This window comes from Sarcophilus harrisii, chromosome 2 (genome assembly GCF_902635505.1).
Source record: "Sarcophilus harrisii chromosome 2, mSarHar1.11, whole genome shotgun sequence".
Classification (NCBI taxonomy): domain Eukaryota; kingdom Metazoa; phylum Chordata; class Mammalia; order Dasyuromorphia; family Dasyuridae; genus Sarcophilus; species Sarcophilus harrisii.
Window position 1 is genome coordinate 532188565 of NC_045427.1, and position 22209 is coordinate 532210773.

Genomic DNA, 22209 nt, shown 5'->3' on the forward strand with positions numbered 1-22209 from the left:
CCCTATCTATTCTACTACTACTCTCTTGGCACTAATAAAATGATCATTATGATAACAAGGACATTTCATAATTGCAAGATGCTTTATTTACACTGTCATTTGATCCTTACAATCATTTGAAGTATATTTTATAGATGATGAATCTGGGATACAGTGGGTGTATAAAAAAAAATCTCTGCTAAATGACTTTTATTACTTGTAAAAATGTCTGGTTCCTCCCAGAAACCTCATTTTAAGAAATCCATGTATTCGTTATTCTCCAGGTTCCATTCCTGACTCTTCAAATTTTTTTTTTACTGGGCTACAGAGATATATCTTCTCTGTGCCCCCTGTTTAGTTTTCTTTTATGTGTAGTCTTCTTCCATTACACTGGGAGTAAGGATTGTGCTTATTTTTGCTTGTATTTGAATTTCCATTTTTAGTACCATGGCTGGCGCCTTCAAACAAGGAATTAAGCAACTCACTCACAGTCACATGGCTGGTATAAAGGTAGGAAGTAAAATAAAATACCAGGACTCTTGGGAGTATATATCCATTGATTTTACTACTGTCTTATCTGGCTTCTACAAATAAAATCAACTTTTAAAAAATACAATCTGATTAGATATTCAATAATCCAAGAAATGGCACATGAAGAGCATTAAAGAATTGACTACATATCCTAAACGACAAAATAAAGGCTTCTGTATATCTCAAAAAATATTTCCTCTTAGGAAATTAGAAATGTATTATTTTTGGTCTATATTGTGTTTTATGCGTTTTAAAAATGGTTGGTTGTTGTCTTTTGTTCTCAAAGAGAACCAAAATGATATCACTATATCATAATGTGTCTAATTGTGCCTGATTAAACCAATACGAGTTCAGAATGCTTTGCCAGAGGTTGGGCACCAAAAGTCCCTATGAACATTTGGGATAGATTCTCTAACTGCGCATCTCAAGTTTCTTTTGAGCTGATTCTACTTTGCTTTGCTCATAGAGCACAGCACCTTGTCTGATGAGAGCACACCATGCTGGATGTTCCTGTGCCAACGTCTCCCATGTCATGCTATCAATTCTTTCAATATGAATTACCTCATTTAATTCTCTGAATAACCTTATATTAAAGCTGACACTTTTGTATCACTTGAACAATCTAGCAGTTACAAACATAATAGACACATATACTTAAGGAATCTAGAAAGATTAGACAAACTAAAATAAAATGAACTCTATTTTATTAATGAGCCACACATATCAAATACCAATGAAAATATTCTATTATCAGATAACAATCATCTGCAACTAATTATCTGACAAAGAATTACTTCTTTATCATCCTATATGAATTTTGCCATTTTATGAAGTACTGCTGAATATTTATACAACTAAATATTTGTATAAATAAAAGTGACAAAAAAATTAATACTTTATAATAAAGTGCTACACAAAAAAGGCATTCAAAAGCTATTGAATGAAAACAACTTTCTGTATACACACAAAAGTCTGTTTTATAATACAAATGTCCTAAGTCCCAAAGAATTAGTTAAGTTAAACAATTTCTAGAAAATAAAAAACCAGTTAACAGAAGAAAAATATTTCTTTTAAAAATTTCAGACAGACAAAAAAAATTGTCTTTAATTCAAGATGAGCCAAGTATTTATGTATTAATTTGAAACAAACTGGTTTGCTGGCAACTGCTATGAAGGTTCATTTACAAAAATAAGTTTCTTACTTTTACAATGAATAATAATTTAAAAGTTTACATGTCTCAAACTTTCTGATATTGGTGTCGGTGGATTATAGTGAGACCTAAAGAAACATTACTTGATTAAAATTACTTTAAAGCAAACAAATGCTAGTAAAAGCAAAAACTCATTAAACTATATTTAGTATTTCAAAAATTAATAGAAAATTTAAAAGTAAATATTTCCCCAAATATAAAAAATATTCATATTATATTTTGATTTTATCTACTGATTAGAAATAGCTTAAGAGCAAACAAATAATTAAGTGAAATTTTAAATGAAACACAAGACATACTAGCAAAACAGACCAGGCCAACTTTGGAATCAAGAAAGATAAAGGTTCAAATTTTAACTCCAACATATAACTGATTGTGAATATGAGTTGCTGACAAGTTATTTATCTAAGTGTTGACACACCGGCAATTCTCCACAGCAAAAAAATTTTTCCCCCAATTAAAAAATTTTTATGCCAAGAAAATCATTCTTTTACTCTAAATCCTATATTCCTCTCTTTGAGGACAGAAGTTAATAAAAGTCTGAACAGTAAAATTAATTATCACATAAAGGAGAAAGGGCACAATAGGTGAATCTTTGCACCTCAGGGTTTTTTTTTCTTAAATCTCAGTCTCAGAAGAATTTTTTTTAAAAATCCAAGATATCTATAATGTTGCTTCTCTATTAAAATTGAAAAATTACCAGGATCATACATAAGTATGATTGCCAGGTTCTGAAGAACTTCTGAATCTACATTTGTGAATACAATGTAACATAGTTGAAATTTCACTAAATGAAAAATGCAAAAACTCAACTTTTAACTTTACTAAAGTGTTTATCAGAGCAAAGTTTCTTAAACTGTGAGTCATGACCCATAACTAAATGTGGAGGTTACAAAAAATTTGGCAACAGCAAAGATTTCTAAATACAACAATCAATAATCAATTCAAAATCAAGTATGTAGTAAGTCCAAGGTGTTTCTGGTAGTACTTGCCTGTGCTGTATCATGCAATTTTATTGCAGCTCTACTTTTGAACACACAAAATGCACACTTTGGACACTATGAATACATGAATGCTGCCAGAAATACATCAGCTCAAATTTGCGATAGGATTGCATAAAAATTTCCGAGGTGAAAAGGGGTCGTGACTGGAAAGTTTAAGGAACAGAAAAAAGTGTTAAGAGTATTATCACTTAACAACAGCACTGTATAGATCCAGGCAGATTAATAATTAATGAAATTGAATTAATTATTAATATAATTAATTGCAATTAAAGATTACAATAAGGAGAAAGCTTCCAATAGTTTTTCTAATACTTACATGGTAAACATTTTTTTACAATTGTGTAAGTTCTGCCTAAAATATTTTGAGACAAACTGTGCATCTATGTCTAAGAAAAAACTTCTTCCAGCAAGATAATTTACTAACTTTTTATTGTTAGAGGTTTGTTTTATACAACATACAGAATATAGAAGGAAAGGAATAAGCTTTCTGTACTTTTGCAATTTAAGAAATCTTTAAAGTTGAACAGGATGCTACAGAGCTCCGCACAGCCTGGGTGGACAATAAACCCAAGCATTCAAAAAGATCAATGTAATATAAAATTTCTTTATTCTTATAAAGATCAAAACTTATCAGCAACTTATACTCAAAGTCAGTTGCCTGAGACACTGAGAGACTGTCCTTTGCCCTTGGTCATATAATCAGTTATCATGTGTTAGAGGTAGAACTTGCCATAGTCCATTTTGCTACAGCATATATAAAGATCAATGAAATAAGGATGATGTAGTAAAACGAGAATCAGCAAGAGAGTTGGGAGGTTGCCCCCAACTAGCTATGTGATCCTAATTAAATCACTCTACCTTGAATGTCAGTTTCCTATAAAAAAAAAGAAGGGTTGAACTGTATGATTCTGAAGGTCTTTCTTCATTCTAATAACATAAAATAATTTGAAATAAAAGTTCATTTTGGCTTGGTTTGTATAAAGCTAAATGTTTATGTTCTCTAATTTGGGTTTTACTTTAGCCTCTAACTTTTCCTATTTATTTTATTGCAATTTTAAAGGTTAAACTACCTTACAAGTTGAAAATTGATAATATGTATAAATATTCTCAACTTTGGAGTAAACAAAAAGAAAAACTGAGCAACTATCAATCCATTTCTAGTCAATTTTAGAAAAAAATAACACATACATATATGTAGAAATGTATATATGCATCAAACATAATAGTTGTCTTAGATTTACCTCCACAATCATGTGTTTATTAAAATTAAACTTATCAAAATTAATGTATGTCTTTTAAATTCTTCTCACTTTGTGAGGTACATTGGTCTGCAAAGGTGCTGAATACTGAAAGGTAACTCTTGTGTTTTTTTGCAGCTATTTTCTTGTGTATTACAAAACAGTTATTGTATTTAAATAATTTGTCAAGATTATCATTTAAAATCTTCCATGACACTTCTTGGCTTGCAAGTGAACATCATTAACTGTAAGATAACACATAACCAAAACTATCTTATAAAATAGAGATTTACTGTTTTACTCAGTTTTAACTATTTCACTTTTCCAAAACAATTTGATATATTTTCACAGTATCCATAATGCTGCTCAGTTTGGTTTTTTGTTTGTTTGCATGTTTGTTTTGAAGAAAATAATTAATTTACTGCAAGTTTAAGTAATCACTTGGACATTATTTACCTCCTTTGGAAAAAAGACAAGAATGGAATTGAACTATACTGGGAACAAATCAATGCTTTTAGGATGCTTCCCAAATCAGCCCTTAGCACAAGAAAGTATTATGTTTATTTTATTTTTTCACTATTTTCATCTTCTTAAACAGAATCAATGCACCATGAATTTGTAAATGACATTAAAGAAATACTAATCATTTGGTATTTTTCAAAGTAAACTGTTTACTAGAAATTTCTTTTCATTCTTACTACGCTGTATAAAAGCAGTTAAATTCATTTTTTTCTCCTTTCATTGTTTATGAAACCACTAAAGGAAATCATCACTATAAAGACTAAACAGTAAAGCTTTTTACCAAGTATTTTGTCTTGAAGTAAAGGTAAATAACAAAAGATGGAAACTCTTGAAGTAAATGTGACCCTGAAAAGATATGATTATTTTTATTGAAAACTGAAAAGAATAGAGGGGAAATTAAAAGTTGTTTCTTTCTTCAAAATAAGACACGTTGCCTCTACATTATTACTCATAACAAAAAGCAAAGTGTGCATTTATCCTCGAAAGAAATGCAATATGGTATCATGAAAGACAAATTGTTAATAAATTATTTGCAGGTTCCAAGTCAACAACAATCAATTTCAAAACAACTTGATTTTTCTCCTTGTATTTGCCCAACTCATCAAATATAAACAAATGTGTTAGTTAATGATCAAGTACATGCCCCAACATGGTAACTGAGACAATCCTTTCCTACCACCTTAATCAAGATTTTAGAATGACAGCTCATCCTTCCATAATAATTTCATTGGAATGCTTTTGTAAAACAAAACACTCCAAAACCAAATTTATTCAATTATAAAATAAGTAACCGAATTTATTCAAATATAAAATAACTAGATAGCCTTAAAAAACATTAGCCTGTGAAACTGTTTAGCCTTTCACAAATATATTTCACCAATGCTTTTTAGTATTACCAATCATTTTAATTAAAAAAAAAGAAAATGAACACTGCATCTGTACCTTGAAGAAGAGAACCAATACAGAATGCAGTAGAAGTTTTCTTTAAAACACAAAAGAGATTTATTGCTGAAAAGTAGGCTGTGAAGCGATGTTGTATGGATTAACTCTTATCTGTTCCCATTAATTCCCATTAAAAAAAAAATAAAAGATACATTCCTTAAAAAAAAAAAAACAACAACAACAACAACAAAAAAAAAAAAACTGTGACCTGAAAATAATCAAAATCACATTTGGAAATGCAGCATACTTTCTTAATAAGCACATAAAAGAAAACTGATAATCATATGATGAATAATACTCAAAATACATTGCAAAATAAAAATACTAAAACTGAAATTGCAAGAAACTATGGTGATCATTGTGTGAAGTGGTGGTGCAGCAAAATGTAGGAAGGAGAAGGAGGGCCATGAGGATTGTATGCCTCACCCTGTGAATCATCATCTTGCTGCTTCAGGTTCTGTTATCAATAAAGGAGCAGGGCAGGGGGCTGGAGGTGGAGGGAAGCTTTGTCTTGTCTCCAGGTGTCACAATATTTTTTTTCCCCTTTCCCTGCCGCACCATTGCATCCCTGTAAAACATTAGGCAAGCCTCTTAACCGTTCCCTGTCTGTTCCATTCCTTATCTGCAAAATGGGGAAAAAAATGTTTATTGGCTGAAAAGCCTTTTAAAAAAGTTATTACAATATTGTAAGCCTAAAACATAACAATGTCCCCAGTTTGGACAAATCAGCATCAGACCTCAGAGGAGTGCAGTTTTGTTTTCTTCCTGGCTTATCGTTGTGGCAAATATACTCCCTCCTCCCCACTACCCTCTTTCCCACCATGAATCTATAAGGGACCAAAAATTATGTTAAGCAAATTAAGTAAAAATGTCTTAGAAATTCATTCTCTGCTTTACAATTTATGTATAACCAAACTGACATGCCATTTTGAATTACCTTACAAATCAATAGCTGCGCTTTTCCTTTTTTTTTTCTTCATTAATTTTTAACTTACTGCCTGTTATTTCTAATACCATTGTTAGAGACAATAGCTACCCTATTATCACCACTACCTCATTAAAGGTGTTCATTTCCAATTGTGTCTACTATATTTATTACAATCAACAAATTAATACAAAACAACCAAGCAAGAAACAAGTCAATAAAACAAATTTTCTTAGACTCTGTGGGGAAAAAAATTAAATCACTCTATTTCCAATTATATCACTTTATTATCTAAAGCTCAATGTACTTTTTGCTAAGGAGGGCTCTTTCTTTTCTGAAAATACAAATTCCTTCTGATAGTCATTGTTCTTAACCTTTTTGTGCGTGTGCCATATGAAGCACATATACATATATTTCTAAATAACTGAAAGAAATGCTCATTTTACTTAAAAGTCAATAAGAATAAATATGTAACTTTTTTTACCCTTCAAGTTCACATGCTCTGAAATCTACAAAGCCCTGTTCTAACATGAAAGAGGGAAGATTATAGTCTACCAAAAAGCCAATTTTTCTTTCTTTCAAATCTTATATATACTAAGTATCATTAAATCTTTGTTTCAGCTAACTTTTAAAAGAATAATTTTTTGTTTTTGAAAATTTTTCATATTATGCATTTTATTCAATGTTGGACATGTTATAATTTTGCATTTTCTTTTTTTCTGTTTATAACTACTTAGGATAAGACTTTCACTTTTAGCCAGATCAAGTTTGAAAAAGCTTATTAACAAAAGGTTGGCCAACACGGGGTTTTTGTACCAGCAATTTTTTTTTAAAAGTTTGCTACAGATTATAATCTATATCTGTTGGTGGAGACACTTAGGCAAACAAATTAAATGATAAAGGGGATGGGAGTGATATATTCTATAGATTTCTCTTAATAGCAAAAATCCACAAATACTACTATAGTCTCCCTTTTGAAGATGGAGAAAAGTCCTCAAGTAAAAACCTCATAACAAGAAAGATTACACTGCTGAATAGTTATAAATGAACATCATATAACTGAATGAAATATACTACTGCAATATGAGTTTCTAAAAAAAACCAGCAGTATAATTTACTATTTCAATTGTGTCTACTAAATTGGAAAGAAGATAATGTGGGCCCTGAGGTATCTATGGTCAAAGTCTTCGTTTTTTGCCATAAACAAAAATTCTCATCTAGTGAGTTTTTAGAATATTTTTTTTTAGTTCACACTATAATTCCTACATTTTCCTGAATTTTAATCTCTTAGTTAGTATAGGATTCAAAAAAGTTTAGGACTCTAATAAACAATTTGTTTGTTTTTAATTTAATTATAATCTGACAATTAAACATAGATTGAAATATTGAAACATAGATGAAATAATATAGTATAAGAAACCTCAAAACATTTTATGCTTATAAAAAACATTAATTTTGGTAATTAAAATATACAATAATAATGTTATAAAATGGGACAAGAGGATAGGACTAGATGATTTGTAACTTTTTTTCAGCTTTTTAATCTTATGTCAAAATTATTATGCAAATCAATTTTTAAAATAAGTCATTTAAAAAAGAGCAATTGTGCTGTCTCTTTAAAGTTTCGTAAATACTTTTATAACGAATCAGTTTTTTCCCTTTTCTCCATTTATCTCTTGCATAATCTTTAATTTTCAAAATATGAGCTTTGCTTAAAGAAAAATATGACCAGTCACACATATAATATTTTGTTCTATATTTAAAATATTTTAAAACTTTTAATTGAATTGGGGAGAAAATAAGTACTGGTTTATAAAAAAAAAAAAACTTAAAACCTTAAAAAATTTTTAAAACCTTTAAAAACTTAAAAACCTTTAAAAAAAATCTTAAATGGTCAAAATTTGTAAAGTTGTCATTTTAAAGAAATTACATTTTAAGTACCTAATTTAAATTTAAGTGATACAGAAAAAGAAAATGCAACACTAATTTTTCTGTATTCAAAAAAAAAAAAGATACTGAAAGATATATGTGAGCACTACATCTCACATCATTTAAGTGCTAAGAACAACTTCTTGTTGATGTTCTCCTTAGAATACTATTTTCCAAAAACAAACTTTATTTGGTGCTGTGGATGAAACACATGAGGATCTTTATGTAGCAGTATATATATATATATTTATATATATGTATATATATATATATACACACACACTGAACACAGCCAAAACACCGGCTTTAATTAATAATTAAAGTATGTCTACCAAAAAATCTTAAATTATTCTTAGCAGGTAACTATAGTAGTAGTAGTAAAATATTTCCATTGGCTATCATACTGGTAGTTATTAGATCTTTTATTTTTTTAAGCTAATTCTAATTATTTATTTTTAATTTAATTTACCTTAACTTAATTAAGGTAATTCTAATGTAAATGTTCAAAACTATGTACAAAATGATCTCATCATGAGAGAGGGAAAATAAAACCAAAACCAACCAATAAAAGAAAAAAAGGTCACAAACATGCACTTTTATTCACAGAAGAAAACCAAGTGAGAGAATGTATGAGTTATTTTTAAAATTAGTCTATAAGTCTAATTAACATCTTTCATAAGTCCAATACTTTTTAAGTAAGGGTGACATCTTTAATGTGATGGAGTTAGCTGTAATTTAACTGGTACACTCAATTTAAAGATCACTACTTGTCCAAATATAGTACTTAAGTAAACTATAGGGTTTTTTTCCATTTTTAAATTCTTTAAAGAATCAGTGCAGAAATTCATTGCCAACTAGCTGTAATTTATATAGAATTTTTTCCCCATCTAACAATTTGTATGACTGTGTGCAAAGTTTTGGGAAATAAGACAACACTTATAATACAATGTCAAATGAAGATTATACCAGAATTCCATAAAAAAGCCTGAGGCTTGAATCTGTTCAAGAATTTTTGTAGAAGAATAGGAGTAAGATATTAACTTATATATATATATATATATTTTTTTTTTTAAGAACTTATAAATAAATTTATGAATAATTTTATATCTGTCTCAGTATCATTCGTTTCTACTACTGGAAGAAAAAGTGTGTTCACCAATGCTAGGCTGGTAGTGTCGCTGTTATGTGAAAAAGACAGAAGATATTTATAGCTATGAAGCATGTTATCCACTGTCTTCCAATAGAAAGCATGGTTTAGTCAAGCAGCAATTTAATAGGCAAAAAAATAAAGCTGTTTTTCAGTACTTAATAACAAAACACATTCACTAATTCTTTACTCTTTCAGTAATCCAATATTCTCCCTCTTCTTTATATTTAGCTCCTTAGAGTTTCATAAAAATGATATGAATAATTTTAGCTCCATTCACACACTTGTAATTTTAAAAAGCACATATCAAAATCTCATTAATTCACAATTCATGTTTCTAATTTACACATAACAAAAGCAGATATTTTCTAAGAAGAGTATAAAAATAGCCTTTTTATTTTTACACTGGCACAACTGAAATGGAGTAAGAAAAGCTATATGTAAAAATCAGAATATATATTTCATTTTTTAAAGAAGTAGATCTTCATATCTGAGAAGTATTCAGAACCCCCCAATAGAGATAAGAACATCTGGAACAATGAAACATAGGAAGTAAAATAAATACCCATGGGCCAGCATTTTTAATACAAGGATCAATCTTAAATTGAAACCTTGGTTAACTATAAATTATATATAGAATTTATAATAAGTAACAAAGGCTGAAGGTTAAGTGTGTGATATCATATTCAGGTGAAGGGTTTTCAGGATATAACAAACAAAGTTGGCTATATTTTCCAAGTATTACTTTTTAAGTATTAAATGATAAAGTCATTTACATGTGATTTTAAAATAAGGTTTATAGATTAAACATGGGAAGGAAAGTCATAGTTATATAGTATATAGTTCAACTAACAGAATTTTTATCTAATATAAAATGAACTGACATGCATTTCAAAAGATAAACTCAGACAGCATTCAACAAACTGTGGCCAAAAAATGAACAAGATTATTTCCACCGATTACGCTGTATTTTGCTACCTCGTCTTATTTAAAAATTCAACTATTGCTTGAAATTAGCAAAAACACTTAGAAAAATTCAAATAGTTTAGTCATTTTAAGCATATGTGTATGTGTATGTATGTATATAACATATATATCATAAATCCAAAAGAATTCTGTATAAAGAAATGTCATAAAATACACTTAAAATATATTATGTATTCATCTTAGTACTATAATGTAATACAAATGATCTCGGCAAAGTCAAATATATTAAAACTCCTAGACAGTGAAATCATTAAAAATTCTCTTTTCATCAATTTTTTGAGGAAAAAAATTTATACTTTGGTTTTATTCAATTCTTGTAAAATTAATTTTGTCTTGCATTCCACAACATTTTTGGTAATGGAAAATGTAATGTACCAGAATGGTCACATAATATTAAAAAATACTACAAGTCTACTAAATTCTGTTATTTCCTAGGTAATGAAGAAGCCAGATTTTGTGAATGAAAGAATATTTTTACATGTTTAAGGTGGGAAAAAAAAACCCTCTACTATTTATTTTAAAAGAGTACTCAGTATTTCTATGGACTAAAGAAAATTAAATACATTTTGTGGTTCCAAGGCAGGGTAAGATGAAATTGGAAATTAGGTTTTATTCCTTTTTCTGGGAAGATTTGGTTTGGTACATTGTTTTTAAGTAGGAAACCTTTGCCTTTTTTTTTTTTTTTTCTGATAAAACAATAGGTCTACTGACGAGGGAGAGGAAATGTCTAGGAGAACAATCAAGGAGGAGGAACTATATATATATCCTGTTACTATGGCCCTCCAACATTAAGCTCTGTTAACAATATAAAAATATGATTTCTATCCTTTTCTATGCCATTAAATTTTTGAAGTTAAGGATATTTATTGATGAAAATAAAACAATTAAAACTACACAACATAATTTTGATACAATTCTAACTTTTCAACATAAAACAAGCTAAAAAGCTATAGATAAATAGTTAGGTTAACTTAGTATATTTTTAGTATACTTTCAAAATTTTCTCAGAGGGATTTATAATGTTTAAGTTACTAAATCAACACAAGAAATTATTTTTGGAAGGGAGGCATTATACTTAAAGAGAAAACCAATTCTCCCTGTAACTAATTCATATCATTTTGCAATTGAGAAACCAGAATACAAATGTTCACTTTTTAGTATTTCAATTTCAAACACAAAACTTAATTTGATTACTCGAATTATAATTAAAATGTAAAAATATTAATTATCTTTAAATTAGTCATTTCTAGATATATGTGTTACCTCAACAATATCCGAATTGGTTCTGCTCTCATGAGGTTCATTATATTCTGTATACTTGAGGAGGACTTTGTCCATGTCAGTGCTGGCATACTGAAATAGTTTGTTAGAGCTGTTAAAAATGATGAGTGCTATTTCACAGTCACAAAGCACACTAAGTTCATAGGCTTTCTTCATCAAGCCAAATTTTCTCTTTGTAAAAGTCACCTGAAAAAAAGAAAAAGAAAGTTTTAAAAATTATCAATAGTTTTAAGCATATTTTAAAAGTATATCTTAAGTCTTCCTTACACATGAAGGCTCGTCTAAGATAACTGAATTTCCATTTAAAAATCATAATGACAACACAAATTTCCAATATTCAAAAGTTCCAAGAGATCCAAGTTTTATCTTTTACAGCACTGTTAAAAGAAAAATCCAAAGTGATAAGCATTTTCAACAATAAACACTAATGCTTTCATAATTTATCTATAGAGTATCCGTTTTCAACAACTTCAAAAAGCAGGTATAATTTTTGCAAATGACTATGAAATTAAGAAACCAGGTAAGGAAAGCAAAGATATCTTGTTCTCAAATCTCAATATTTCAGAAGAGATGTGATAATTCTCTTTCCTTGAACACAAAAAAAGATTCATCATTTTTAATATAGTTAAATGGTCACTTATTGGAGATGCTGTATGGTAAGCATACCATTTCTGTAAGTTGGACTCCATAGACTCTGATGTTCCTTATACACAGAGATTCCATGATTTTGAGAGAATGGACAATTGGATTGGCAAAGCTTCCCAAGGATTTCCTCTGCTTAATGATACTATTTATACTTCAGGCAATTATAGCATTGGCAAGGATGTGGTAATTACCTAGAAGAAACTAGAAGAGAGTCAGACAGTCCCTTAGCTACCATCTAGTGAAAGAGATGAAATGAGGCATAAAATTACAAAATAAGTAAAAGAGGCAGAATTCAAATTTAAATAACTCTGCACTAAGGGCTTTCTACTCAAACAAAATGTCCATAAAAACACAAGTTCATGAACCCCAAATATGACCAAGAGAAGAGAATCTGCAGCAATAGGTATAACGAATGCCCAACAGTTTTGTGACTTTAAGAATCAAAGTAGTTGAGGGAAAATGATAAATAATTAATTTCAGCAGATAGGGAAGGAAAAGAATTGTTTTTGAAACCTAGACAGAATGTGCGAGATCTGATGTTTGTCACAGGAAGGCAATAAGTATGATGCACTGAATGAAAATTAGTCTATGAGAGGAGAAAGCAAAATGCCTGGAGAAATCCTTTTCTGTACTCTGGTATCTATGAGGGAAGATGGTCCATTCTTTAGCAAGAAAGAAAAGACCTGGGAATAAAGTAAGCAATAAAGAAGTTGGAAGATGGAAGACTATGAGGAAAATAAAAGGATGAACCTGTGTTTTTCCAAGTAAATATTAAACAGTACTTGTCAGAGAGGAAGGACTAAGTCTTTTGAATTGGACATAGCTTCTTCTATTTAGCAGAATGGTAAGAGGATTCACAATGCTACTAAGAAAAAGAGCATCTATTATTGGCCCCAGAAAGAAGAGGTGTGTTCTAGTGGCAAAGGTGCTGAAAGGTGTATAAAGGTACTTATGTAAACTTAGCACTATCGTGAAGTTTGCCATGTCTAAAGCCTACCAGATGTGACAGAGATTTGTCAAAACTTAAGAACTATTATATTAGTGTTTCATGTGGGTAACAGAAGATACTCTCAGAAAAAACCTTTAAACACTTTAAAGAATGATTAAGTCTAGAGTAGAAAATTGAAGAACTTTAGAGGCACAGGTGGTGTTTTCATCATTACTGATTAAACATAGATTTTTAGATAAAACAGTAGGACTGATACTAGGAATAACTGGCCAAAAATGATTCTAAAAACTTCAATTTGACTTTAAACACTATGATATAAGAAAGAGAAATGAAATATGGGGGGGAAGGAAAGTAGAGTAGAAGAAATCTTAGATATAGCTGCTACAACAGATATGATAGTGGCATAATAAGTTATGGCATAGGAAGAACAGTAGAGGTCTTAAGTCAGAAACCTAGATTCAAGTCTTAGCTTCACCATTTATTAGTCAAAAGAATCTTGAACAAGTTACAAATTATCAATCTTAGTTCTCTCCTGTATAAAAGTGGGATAATAATTTATTTATATACTCAATGGAGGTGTTATGTAAAGTAAAAATCAGTGAACTATAGTTTTAATATAAACATAAATGACTTATACCAAAAAAAACTTAGTGAGATGAATCTCATGACTAAAATTACCAAAAGCAAAACTAAAAATGAATTATACTACATATTAATAATAAACAACCAGCTTCCATATTAAAGATGGACAATTAATAGTCAACAGACAACATTATCCACAGACTCTGGGTTTATTGAAATTTGGGAATGAAATTTAGGGATAATTTAGTATAATCCTTTTATGTCACAAATCAAAACAAAAACAAAAACAAAAACAAAAAATTAAGGCCCTAAAAAAGGGAGCTGAATAAAGTGTTTCTTCCACTCTTTCATAGCTACCTTCCAGCAATGCCCAGCAGTAAGCCACTCTGCTCAAAATGGAAAAGCTTAGAGTAAAGTGGATGTTAGGGCAGTATTTTACATCTTGAAGATATTCATCTTTAAAAACTCAAAAACCCATAGACATAATAGAAAGTAATGGATGAGAATTAAAGAAGACAAAGACCCATATGTACAAAAACGTGTATAGCAATTGTTTTTGTTGTGGCAAAGAATTGGAAACCAAGGGGCTACTTTTCAACTGAGGACTAGCTAAACACATTATGATATCTATATGTAATCAATACCATTGTGCTACAGAAAAAGAGATTGCTTTCACAACATGATCCCTTCCTGTCATTCCAATTTTCTTATACATTTCTCCCACTCTACAATACTAACCTATTTGGAATTCCTTACATATAGCTCTCCATCTCTCATTCCTATGCCTTTGTACTATTTGTTCGCCAGGCTGAAACACATTCTCTTCCTTGTTTCCACCTTTCAGAATTCTTGGTTTTCTTAAAGACTTAACAAAATACTACTATAGGCAGGAGGCATTTTCTTTTTCCTTCATACCCCTCATCCTGGTCCCAGATATTAATTCCTTTCCATTAAAAAGGTGCCTTGTATGTATGTGTCTTGAATCTATCTTATAAATGTTATATGTTCTTAGATATGTTAATGTACAAGGCTTGTTGGTGACAGACTGCTCGGCATAGCACCTGGCAATAACTGTTTGTTGGCTATTTTCAATGACAAAAGACAGAATAAAAAATAGTTAAATGAAAATTAAAACCCAATATTGCATGAGGAGACAGTAAGAAAAATTTTCTTTTTTTCTTTTCTGTTCAAAGACCTGCAGGTTCATACAAATCTAAGCCCTAGACATTTTTCATTTCACTAGCCTTTAAAAGAAGAAAAAGAAAAGAAAAAAGAAAAAAGCAACTTCACCCACTTAAACTTAAACTTTAATATGGGTAAATTACCCAGGCTCTTTCAAAATAGGTGAGAAGCAAGGTAAAAGTCACTCTAAAATCGCACTCATTTTGTTTTTTTTTTGTGAATATAAAACCCAACAACTTAAAAAAAAAGCAACATTAACCCAAAAACCTTCTAGCCACACTCCACCAAAATCTTGATTCCTTATCTTTTCTCTTTAGACTAAGGAACAGAACAACACTGCAATATCAATGTAACTAAAAGCATTTTTAAACATAAATAACGCTCAATTCAGGGCTTGAACTGAACTGGAAATTCTCCTCTGTAAATGAAAGATTCAGGGAAAGAAAGGTCAAGGTTATATACTTGATTAAGGGAGTTAAAAACAAGAGAAGTTCCTACTTATAAACTGGTCACTTAAAACTCTAAACAGGCACTTCTCAGTGACTTTTTATTTTCCACACCTCAAATATGCCAGCCCAAGTTCCTGCATTTCAGTGAATCCAAAGAAAAGAAGTTCCACTACACAAACATTGAAAATAGAAATGTTTTGTTTTTCAGTCACAAGGCAAAAAGCTAGGTAAATCTCCATATTTCAAAGGGATAATGAATAACTCATCTCTTCTCAGTCCCTGGGACATAGATAAATTGCAGAGAGGAATGATGCAAGAAGAAAAGAGAAATAGAGAAAAAATTCAGCTTAGAAAAGAGAAAATGGATAGCTTCAGAATGTAATAGCATAGTTAACAGATAAACATTTAAGATGTGGACTAATTATACCATTTACCTTACCAAAATCAAATTCTCAATCCTTTCCACAAGTGAAGGATCTATGTAATATCATTTTAATATCTCATTAAAACAATCAATTTCATGAACAGATAACAAAACTTTGGAGCTGAACATATTGATCCTTTGAATGCTGAAATAATAGAAAGACTATTTTGGTTTCCTTTCTGAAATAAAAGTAGAAAGTAAAGTCTAAAAATTCTTTCCAAATCATAACATCCAAAGAACAAAGTTAGGTTAACTGGCCTATTCTTCTACTTACAGATAATAATAACATACCTAAAGTAGAATTGATATATTTTTATTTTAAAGGCATTTGGAAAAAGATAACTATATACTATAACTCATTCTAATATCTAACCATTCTTGCTTTCAGGAAATTTTTCTTTATGTTCAACATATTCCTTTATATTGTCATTTAAACTTAATTTCTTAATATTTTATATGGAACAAAAATAGAATAAAGTTGCTTTTTGTGATCTTGTATTCTTATTGAAAATGTAATACAAATCAACAGAACCTCTCCAAAACTATATTTAAAAAAAACATAAGACTTCCATTATTTGGGAGTTTTATTCCTTGCTTTTTTAATGGCTATTATAAATTTCAACATGGTAGAATGAAAACCATTCTAGTTTTTCCTGACTTTCCTCCTGAACCTTTGGGAACAAATATATAGATATATAGATAGACAGGTTTTGTTGCTTTTGCTACTTTTATATGGTTGCACTTTCTTTCTTATTTCTTTAATCTGAATCACTTCACTGAACAAGTCTTTCCACATTTCTGGGTTTTTTTGTATTTATCATTTTATGAGACATATTTATACATACTACCAGGTTCAAGAATACAAACTGTTTTGTAATTTCTGCTGTTTAATTCCTAGTGAAATTGTGCAATACAATAGAAAGAAGCTAAATTTCTGGTCAAAGAATCTGCTAATCACTACATATGTGATCTTAGATAAATCACTTAACTTCTCTTCAATGTCCTCACCTGTAAAAAAACAAAACACAAAGCAACAACAACAACAAAAAAAAAAAAAAAAAAAAAAAAAAAAAAAAAAAAAAAAAAAAAAAAACCACAATGATCGTTAAGGTCCCTTCCTTCTGATTTTAAATCACCTGAATTGGGATAAGACCTACTAGATACAGGTAACCCCCAGATGAAAATAACTACTTTTCCACTATGGATCAGCACCAACTTTGAAGTTTACCTAAACTTTAAGCACTAAGCACTAAGAGATAAAGCTATTTGTCCAAAATCAAGCAGTTAATAGTTATCAGAGGCAGGACTTAATATCAGGTTTTTCTGTGTCCTAAAACTGTAATCTGGCAGCTATGCTGACTTTTCATGATCATAGAGAGATGAAAAGTTATGTGAAATAACTCATAAATAAGACATACAGGAAGGGCAAAATAAAAGGATTACCCAAAAAAAGATATTAATCAAGCAAAGCTTCTTCATTGAAGAATCACAAAATCTTAAAAATGGAAAGGACTATCTACTCTAAGTTCTAACTGAATGTCACATGGATTTGACCATGGCTTCAATGGATAGCTCTGTTTTGGATTATCATTATGTTCTTTATATCTGGAAGAGCAGAATGCCTATTAAGTACAAAAGGAAAATCAGTCTAACAATTATGTTTCAGAAAAATCCAGTAGCTTCAGTTTTCCCTAAAGGTCTTAAAACTTTTTAATTATTCTTTCCCTTGAAACACAATACAAAAATAATAAAATAAAATGCTAGTGCCAAATTCTTCTATAATTAGCAGTAAACATGGAAAATTACTCATTGCTATATGAAAAATACAATCATAGAATTGTAAAGCTAGATAGGACCCTGGAATTCATATAATTACAATTCAGGAAGTTGAGGCTATAATCTGTCAAAGGTCATCTGATTGGTCAGTAATAGAATAAAATTCAATTATAACAAGAATTTAGGTAGTATCATGTGACTAACACTGTGCTGGATGAGGGACTGTTGAGGCACAAGGTGTAAAAACACAAAAATGAAATGGCCCCTGCTCCTGTTATATATAGAGGTCATTATACAGGTACAATGGAAATTTAAATATAAGACATATAAAAAGTAATTTCCATAATAAATGTGTGAACACCTGACAGGGACTGCTGAGGGTAGGACAATTAAAACAGGCTTACTGTAATAAGTGGCATATGAACTGATTTCTGAAGGAAGCTATGAGGTGGAGATACAGGAGTACATTCGCATGGAAGATTGCCTATGCAAAGGCACAGAGACAAGAGATAGAATGTGCTGTAATTAACAAGCAGGCTAATTTTAGTCAAAATAAAAAAATTATGAAGAATAATGTCATATAAAACTATTCTGTGGATAGTTGGTTTCTCGTTAATTGCTTACCTATTACCTCTAAATAAGAAAAGGTTTTTTGATTTCATAAGAAATTTCACCAAGTATAATACTTATATTATACTTTTGAAACAACAGTATCTTAGTTTTTTTTTTAATAGTAACTCTTGAATGTACACCATATCAAGTTTTAAAGTAAAATGATCCTCTTACTTTGCAATAATTTTTAGTCAAATATAAGATGGTATAATTTTGAAATAATAATATTTGGGATGGAATTAAGGTAAGAAATCACTCAGTTGAAATGAGCAGGACCAGGAGATCATTATATACTTCAACAACAATACTATATGATGACCAGCTCTGATGGACCTGGCCATCCTCAGCAACGAGATCAACCAAATCATTTCCAATGGAGCAGTAATGAACTGAACCAACTACGCCCAGAGAAAGAACTCTGGGAGATGACTAAAAACCATTACATTGAATTCCCAATCCCTATATTTATGCACACCTGCATTTTTGATTTCCTTCACAAGCTAATTCTACAACATTTCAGAGTCTGATTCTTTTTATACAGCAAAACAATGTTTTCGTCATGTATACTTATTGTGTATCTAATTTATATTTTAATGTATTTAACATCTACTGGTCATCCTGCCATCTAGGGGAGGGGGTGGGGGGTAAGAGGTGAAAAATTGGAACAAGAGGTTTGGCAATTGTTAACGCTGTAAAGTTACCCATGCATATAACCTGTAAATAAAAGGCTATTAAATTAAAAAAAAAAAATCACTCAGTTCAACTTTTATCCCTCGTCAGGTAAAGTGGAAAGAATGAATCAGATTCTTAAGACTGATGCTAGAGACTAAATTGCCTTGGACCAAATGTTTGCCTATGGCTTTGTTAAATAATTAGAATTGTCCCCAATAAGTGATCTGGGATTTTTAATGGTTTATCAAAATTATCTAAACTTTACCATAGAATAGGTGAGAAAAAAACAAAACTTGTATATCATATAATATTCAACATTAAATATTATAGTTTATCAAACTTAGTCTTACCTTAAATTATTATTATTAAGGCTTTATAAAAATTGACATTAGTAATGTAAGCATCAGTCTTCTACGAGTTTCTAGCAACAATGAACATTACATATGAATGCAAATATGGACATGTATGTATGTATGTGTATATTTGCTGACTGGTATTCTAATATGTACACACCAGAAACTTTTAGGAGGAAAAAAAAAAGATGTTCATTTTTTTCTGTCTCACTTAATTTAGAGGTTATTGATTCTTTAAATATCCCTTTGTTACATAGACTACCTGAAGAATTCATGATTTCATCACTTTGAGCAACTCTCAAGCTGGGAGCTCAAACATAGAAATTAAATAATTTGCATGTATTCATCTACTGAATGCTAGGGGTAGACCCTGAATGCAGTGTTTCCATACATCAAACCAGTTGCCTCCCCAATTCTATATAAATTATTTGATAAAATAGGGAATGAAGGAGTCCTACCAAATTCCCTTTATGACACAGACATGGTACTGATAACTAAACCAGGTAGGCTGAAAACAGAGAAAGAAAATTATAGACCAATCTTCCTAATGAATATTGATGCTAAAATCTTAAATAAGATATTAGCAAAAAGACTACAGAAAATCTTCCCAGGATAATACACTATGATCAAGGAGTATTTATACCAGGAATGCAGGGCTGGTTCAATATTAGAAAAATTATCAATATAATTGACCATATTAATAACCAAATTAAGAAAACCATATGATCATCTCAATAGATGCAGAAAATGCATTTGATAAAATCCAATATCCATTCCTATTAAAAACACTTGAGAGTATAGGAATAAATGGACTTTTCCTTAAAATAATCAGTAGCATCTATTTAAAAACATCAGTAAGCATCATATATAATGGGAATAAACTGGAACCATTCCCAATGAGATCAGGAGTGAAACAAGGTTGCCCACTATCACTATTACTATTCAATATTGTATTAGAAATGCTAGCTGTGGCAATAAGAGATGAGAAAGAGATCAAAGGAATTAGAGTAGGACAGAGTAGAGTAGAGTAGAGTAGAGTAGAGTAGAGTAGAGTAGAGGAAACCAAATTATCACTCTTTGCAGATGATATGATGGTATATTTAGAGAACCCCAGAGATTCTATTAAAAAGCTATTAGAAATAATCCACAACTTTAGCAAAGTTGCAGGATACAAAATAAACCCCCACAAATCGTCAGTATTCTTATATATCACTAACAAAATCCAACAGTCAGAGTTACAAAGAGAAATTCCATTTAAAGTAACTACTGATAGTATAAAATACGTAGGAATCTATCTGCTAAGGGAAAATTAGAAACTTTATGAGCAAAATTACAAACCACTTTTCACACAAATTAAGTCTGATCTAACTAATTGGAAATGCTAGAATTAGAAATGCTAGCTTTGGCAATAAGAGTTGAGAAAGAGATTAAAGGAATTAGAGTAGGCAATGAGGAAACCAAATTATCACTCTTTGCTGATGATATGATGGTATCCTTAGAGAACCCCAGAGATTCTACTAAAAACTTATTAGAAATAATCCACAACTTTAGCAAAGTTGCAGGATACAAAATAAACCCCCATAAATCATCAGTATTCTTATATATCACTAACAAAATCCAACAGTCAGTAACAAAGAGAAATTCCATTTAAAGTTAACTACTGATAGTATAAAATACTTAGGAATCTATCTGCCAAGGGAAAATTAGAAACTTTATGAGCAAAATTACAAACCACTTTTCACACAAATTAAGTCTGATCTAACCAATTGGAAAAATATTAAATGCTCTTGGAAAGGGAGAGCAAATATAATAAAGATGACAATACTACCTAAACTAATCTATTTATAGCGCTATACCAATCAGACTCCTAAAAAACTATTTTAATGACCTAGAAAAAATAACAACAAAATTTATATGGAAAAACAAAAGGTCAAGAATTTCAAGGGAATTAATGAAAAAAAAATCAAATGAAGGTGGCTTAGCTGTACCAGATCTAAAATTATATTATAGAGCAGCAGTTACCAAAACTATTTGGTATTGGCTAAGGAATAGATTAGTTGATCAGTGGAATAGATTAGGTTCAAGGGATAAAACAGTCAACAAATATAGCAACCTAGTCTTTGACAAACCCAAAGATCCCAGCTTTTGGGATAAGAACTTACTGTTTGATAAAAATTGCTGGGAAAATTGGAAACTAATATGGCAGAAACTAGGCATTGATCCATACTTAACGCCGTACACCAAGATAAGGTCAAAATGGGTTCATGACCTAGGCATAAAGAATGAAATTATTAATAAATTAGAGGAACATAGGATAGTTTACCTCTCAGACCTGTGGAAGGGGAAGGTCTTTATGACCAAAGCAGAACTAGAGATCATTACTGATCACAAAATAGAAAATTTCGATTATACCAAACTGAAAAGTTTTTGTACAAACAAAACTAATGCAGACAAGATTAGAAGGGAAGCAATAAACTGGGAAAATATTTTTACAGTCAAAGGTTCTGATAAAGGCCTCATTTCCAAAATATATAGAGAATTAACTCTAATTTATAAAAAATCAAGCCATTCTCCAATTGAAAAATGGTCAAAGGATATGAACAGACAATTCTCAGATGAAGAAATTGAAACTATTTCTAGTCATATGAAAAGATGCTCCAAGTCATTATTAATCAGAGAAATGCAAATTAAGACAACTCTAAGATACCACTACACACCTGTCAGATTGGCTAAGATGACAGGAAAAAATAATGATGATTGTTGGAGGGGATGTGGGAAAACTGGGACATTGATTCATTGTTGGTGGAGTTGTGAACGAATCCAACCATTTTGGAGAGTAGTTTGGAACTATGCTCAAAAAGTTATCAAAC

The 22209-nt window shown here is 30.2% G+C and overlaps 1 protein-coding gene across 20 annotated transcripts in view; it reads right to left on the minus strand.

The window, feature by feature from the left end:
- Positions 1-22209, minus strand: part of MEF2A (myocyte enhancer factor 2A) — a 222813-nt gene that overhangs the window by 77409 nt on the left and 123195 nt on the right. For 12 of the 20 annotated variants that reach the window (XM_031955502.1, XM_031955503.1, XM_031955501.1 and 9 more), the window contains 2 exons: positions 12362-12541; positions 11678-11881 (listed from right to left, as the gene is read on the minus strand). In XM_031955502.1, the coding sequence (XP_031811362.1) occupies positions 11678-11881; positions 12362-12418 (261 nt within the window). In that variant the 5' untranslated portion in view covers positions 12419-12541. Of the gene's footprint in view, positions 1-5852; positions 6049-11677; positions 11882-12361; positions 12542-22209 lie in introns of those variants that run through there. The other 8 variants (XM_031955506.1, XM_012542676.3, XM_003755577.4 and 5 more) reach the window with 4 other exon arrangements.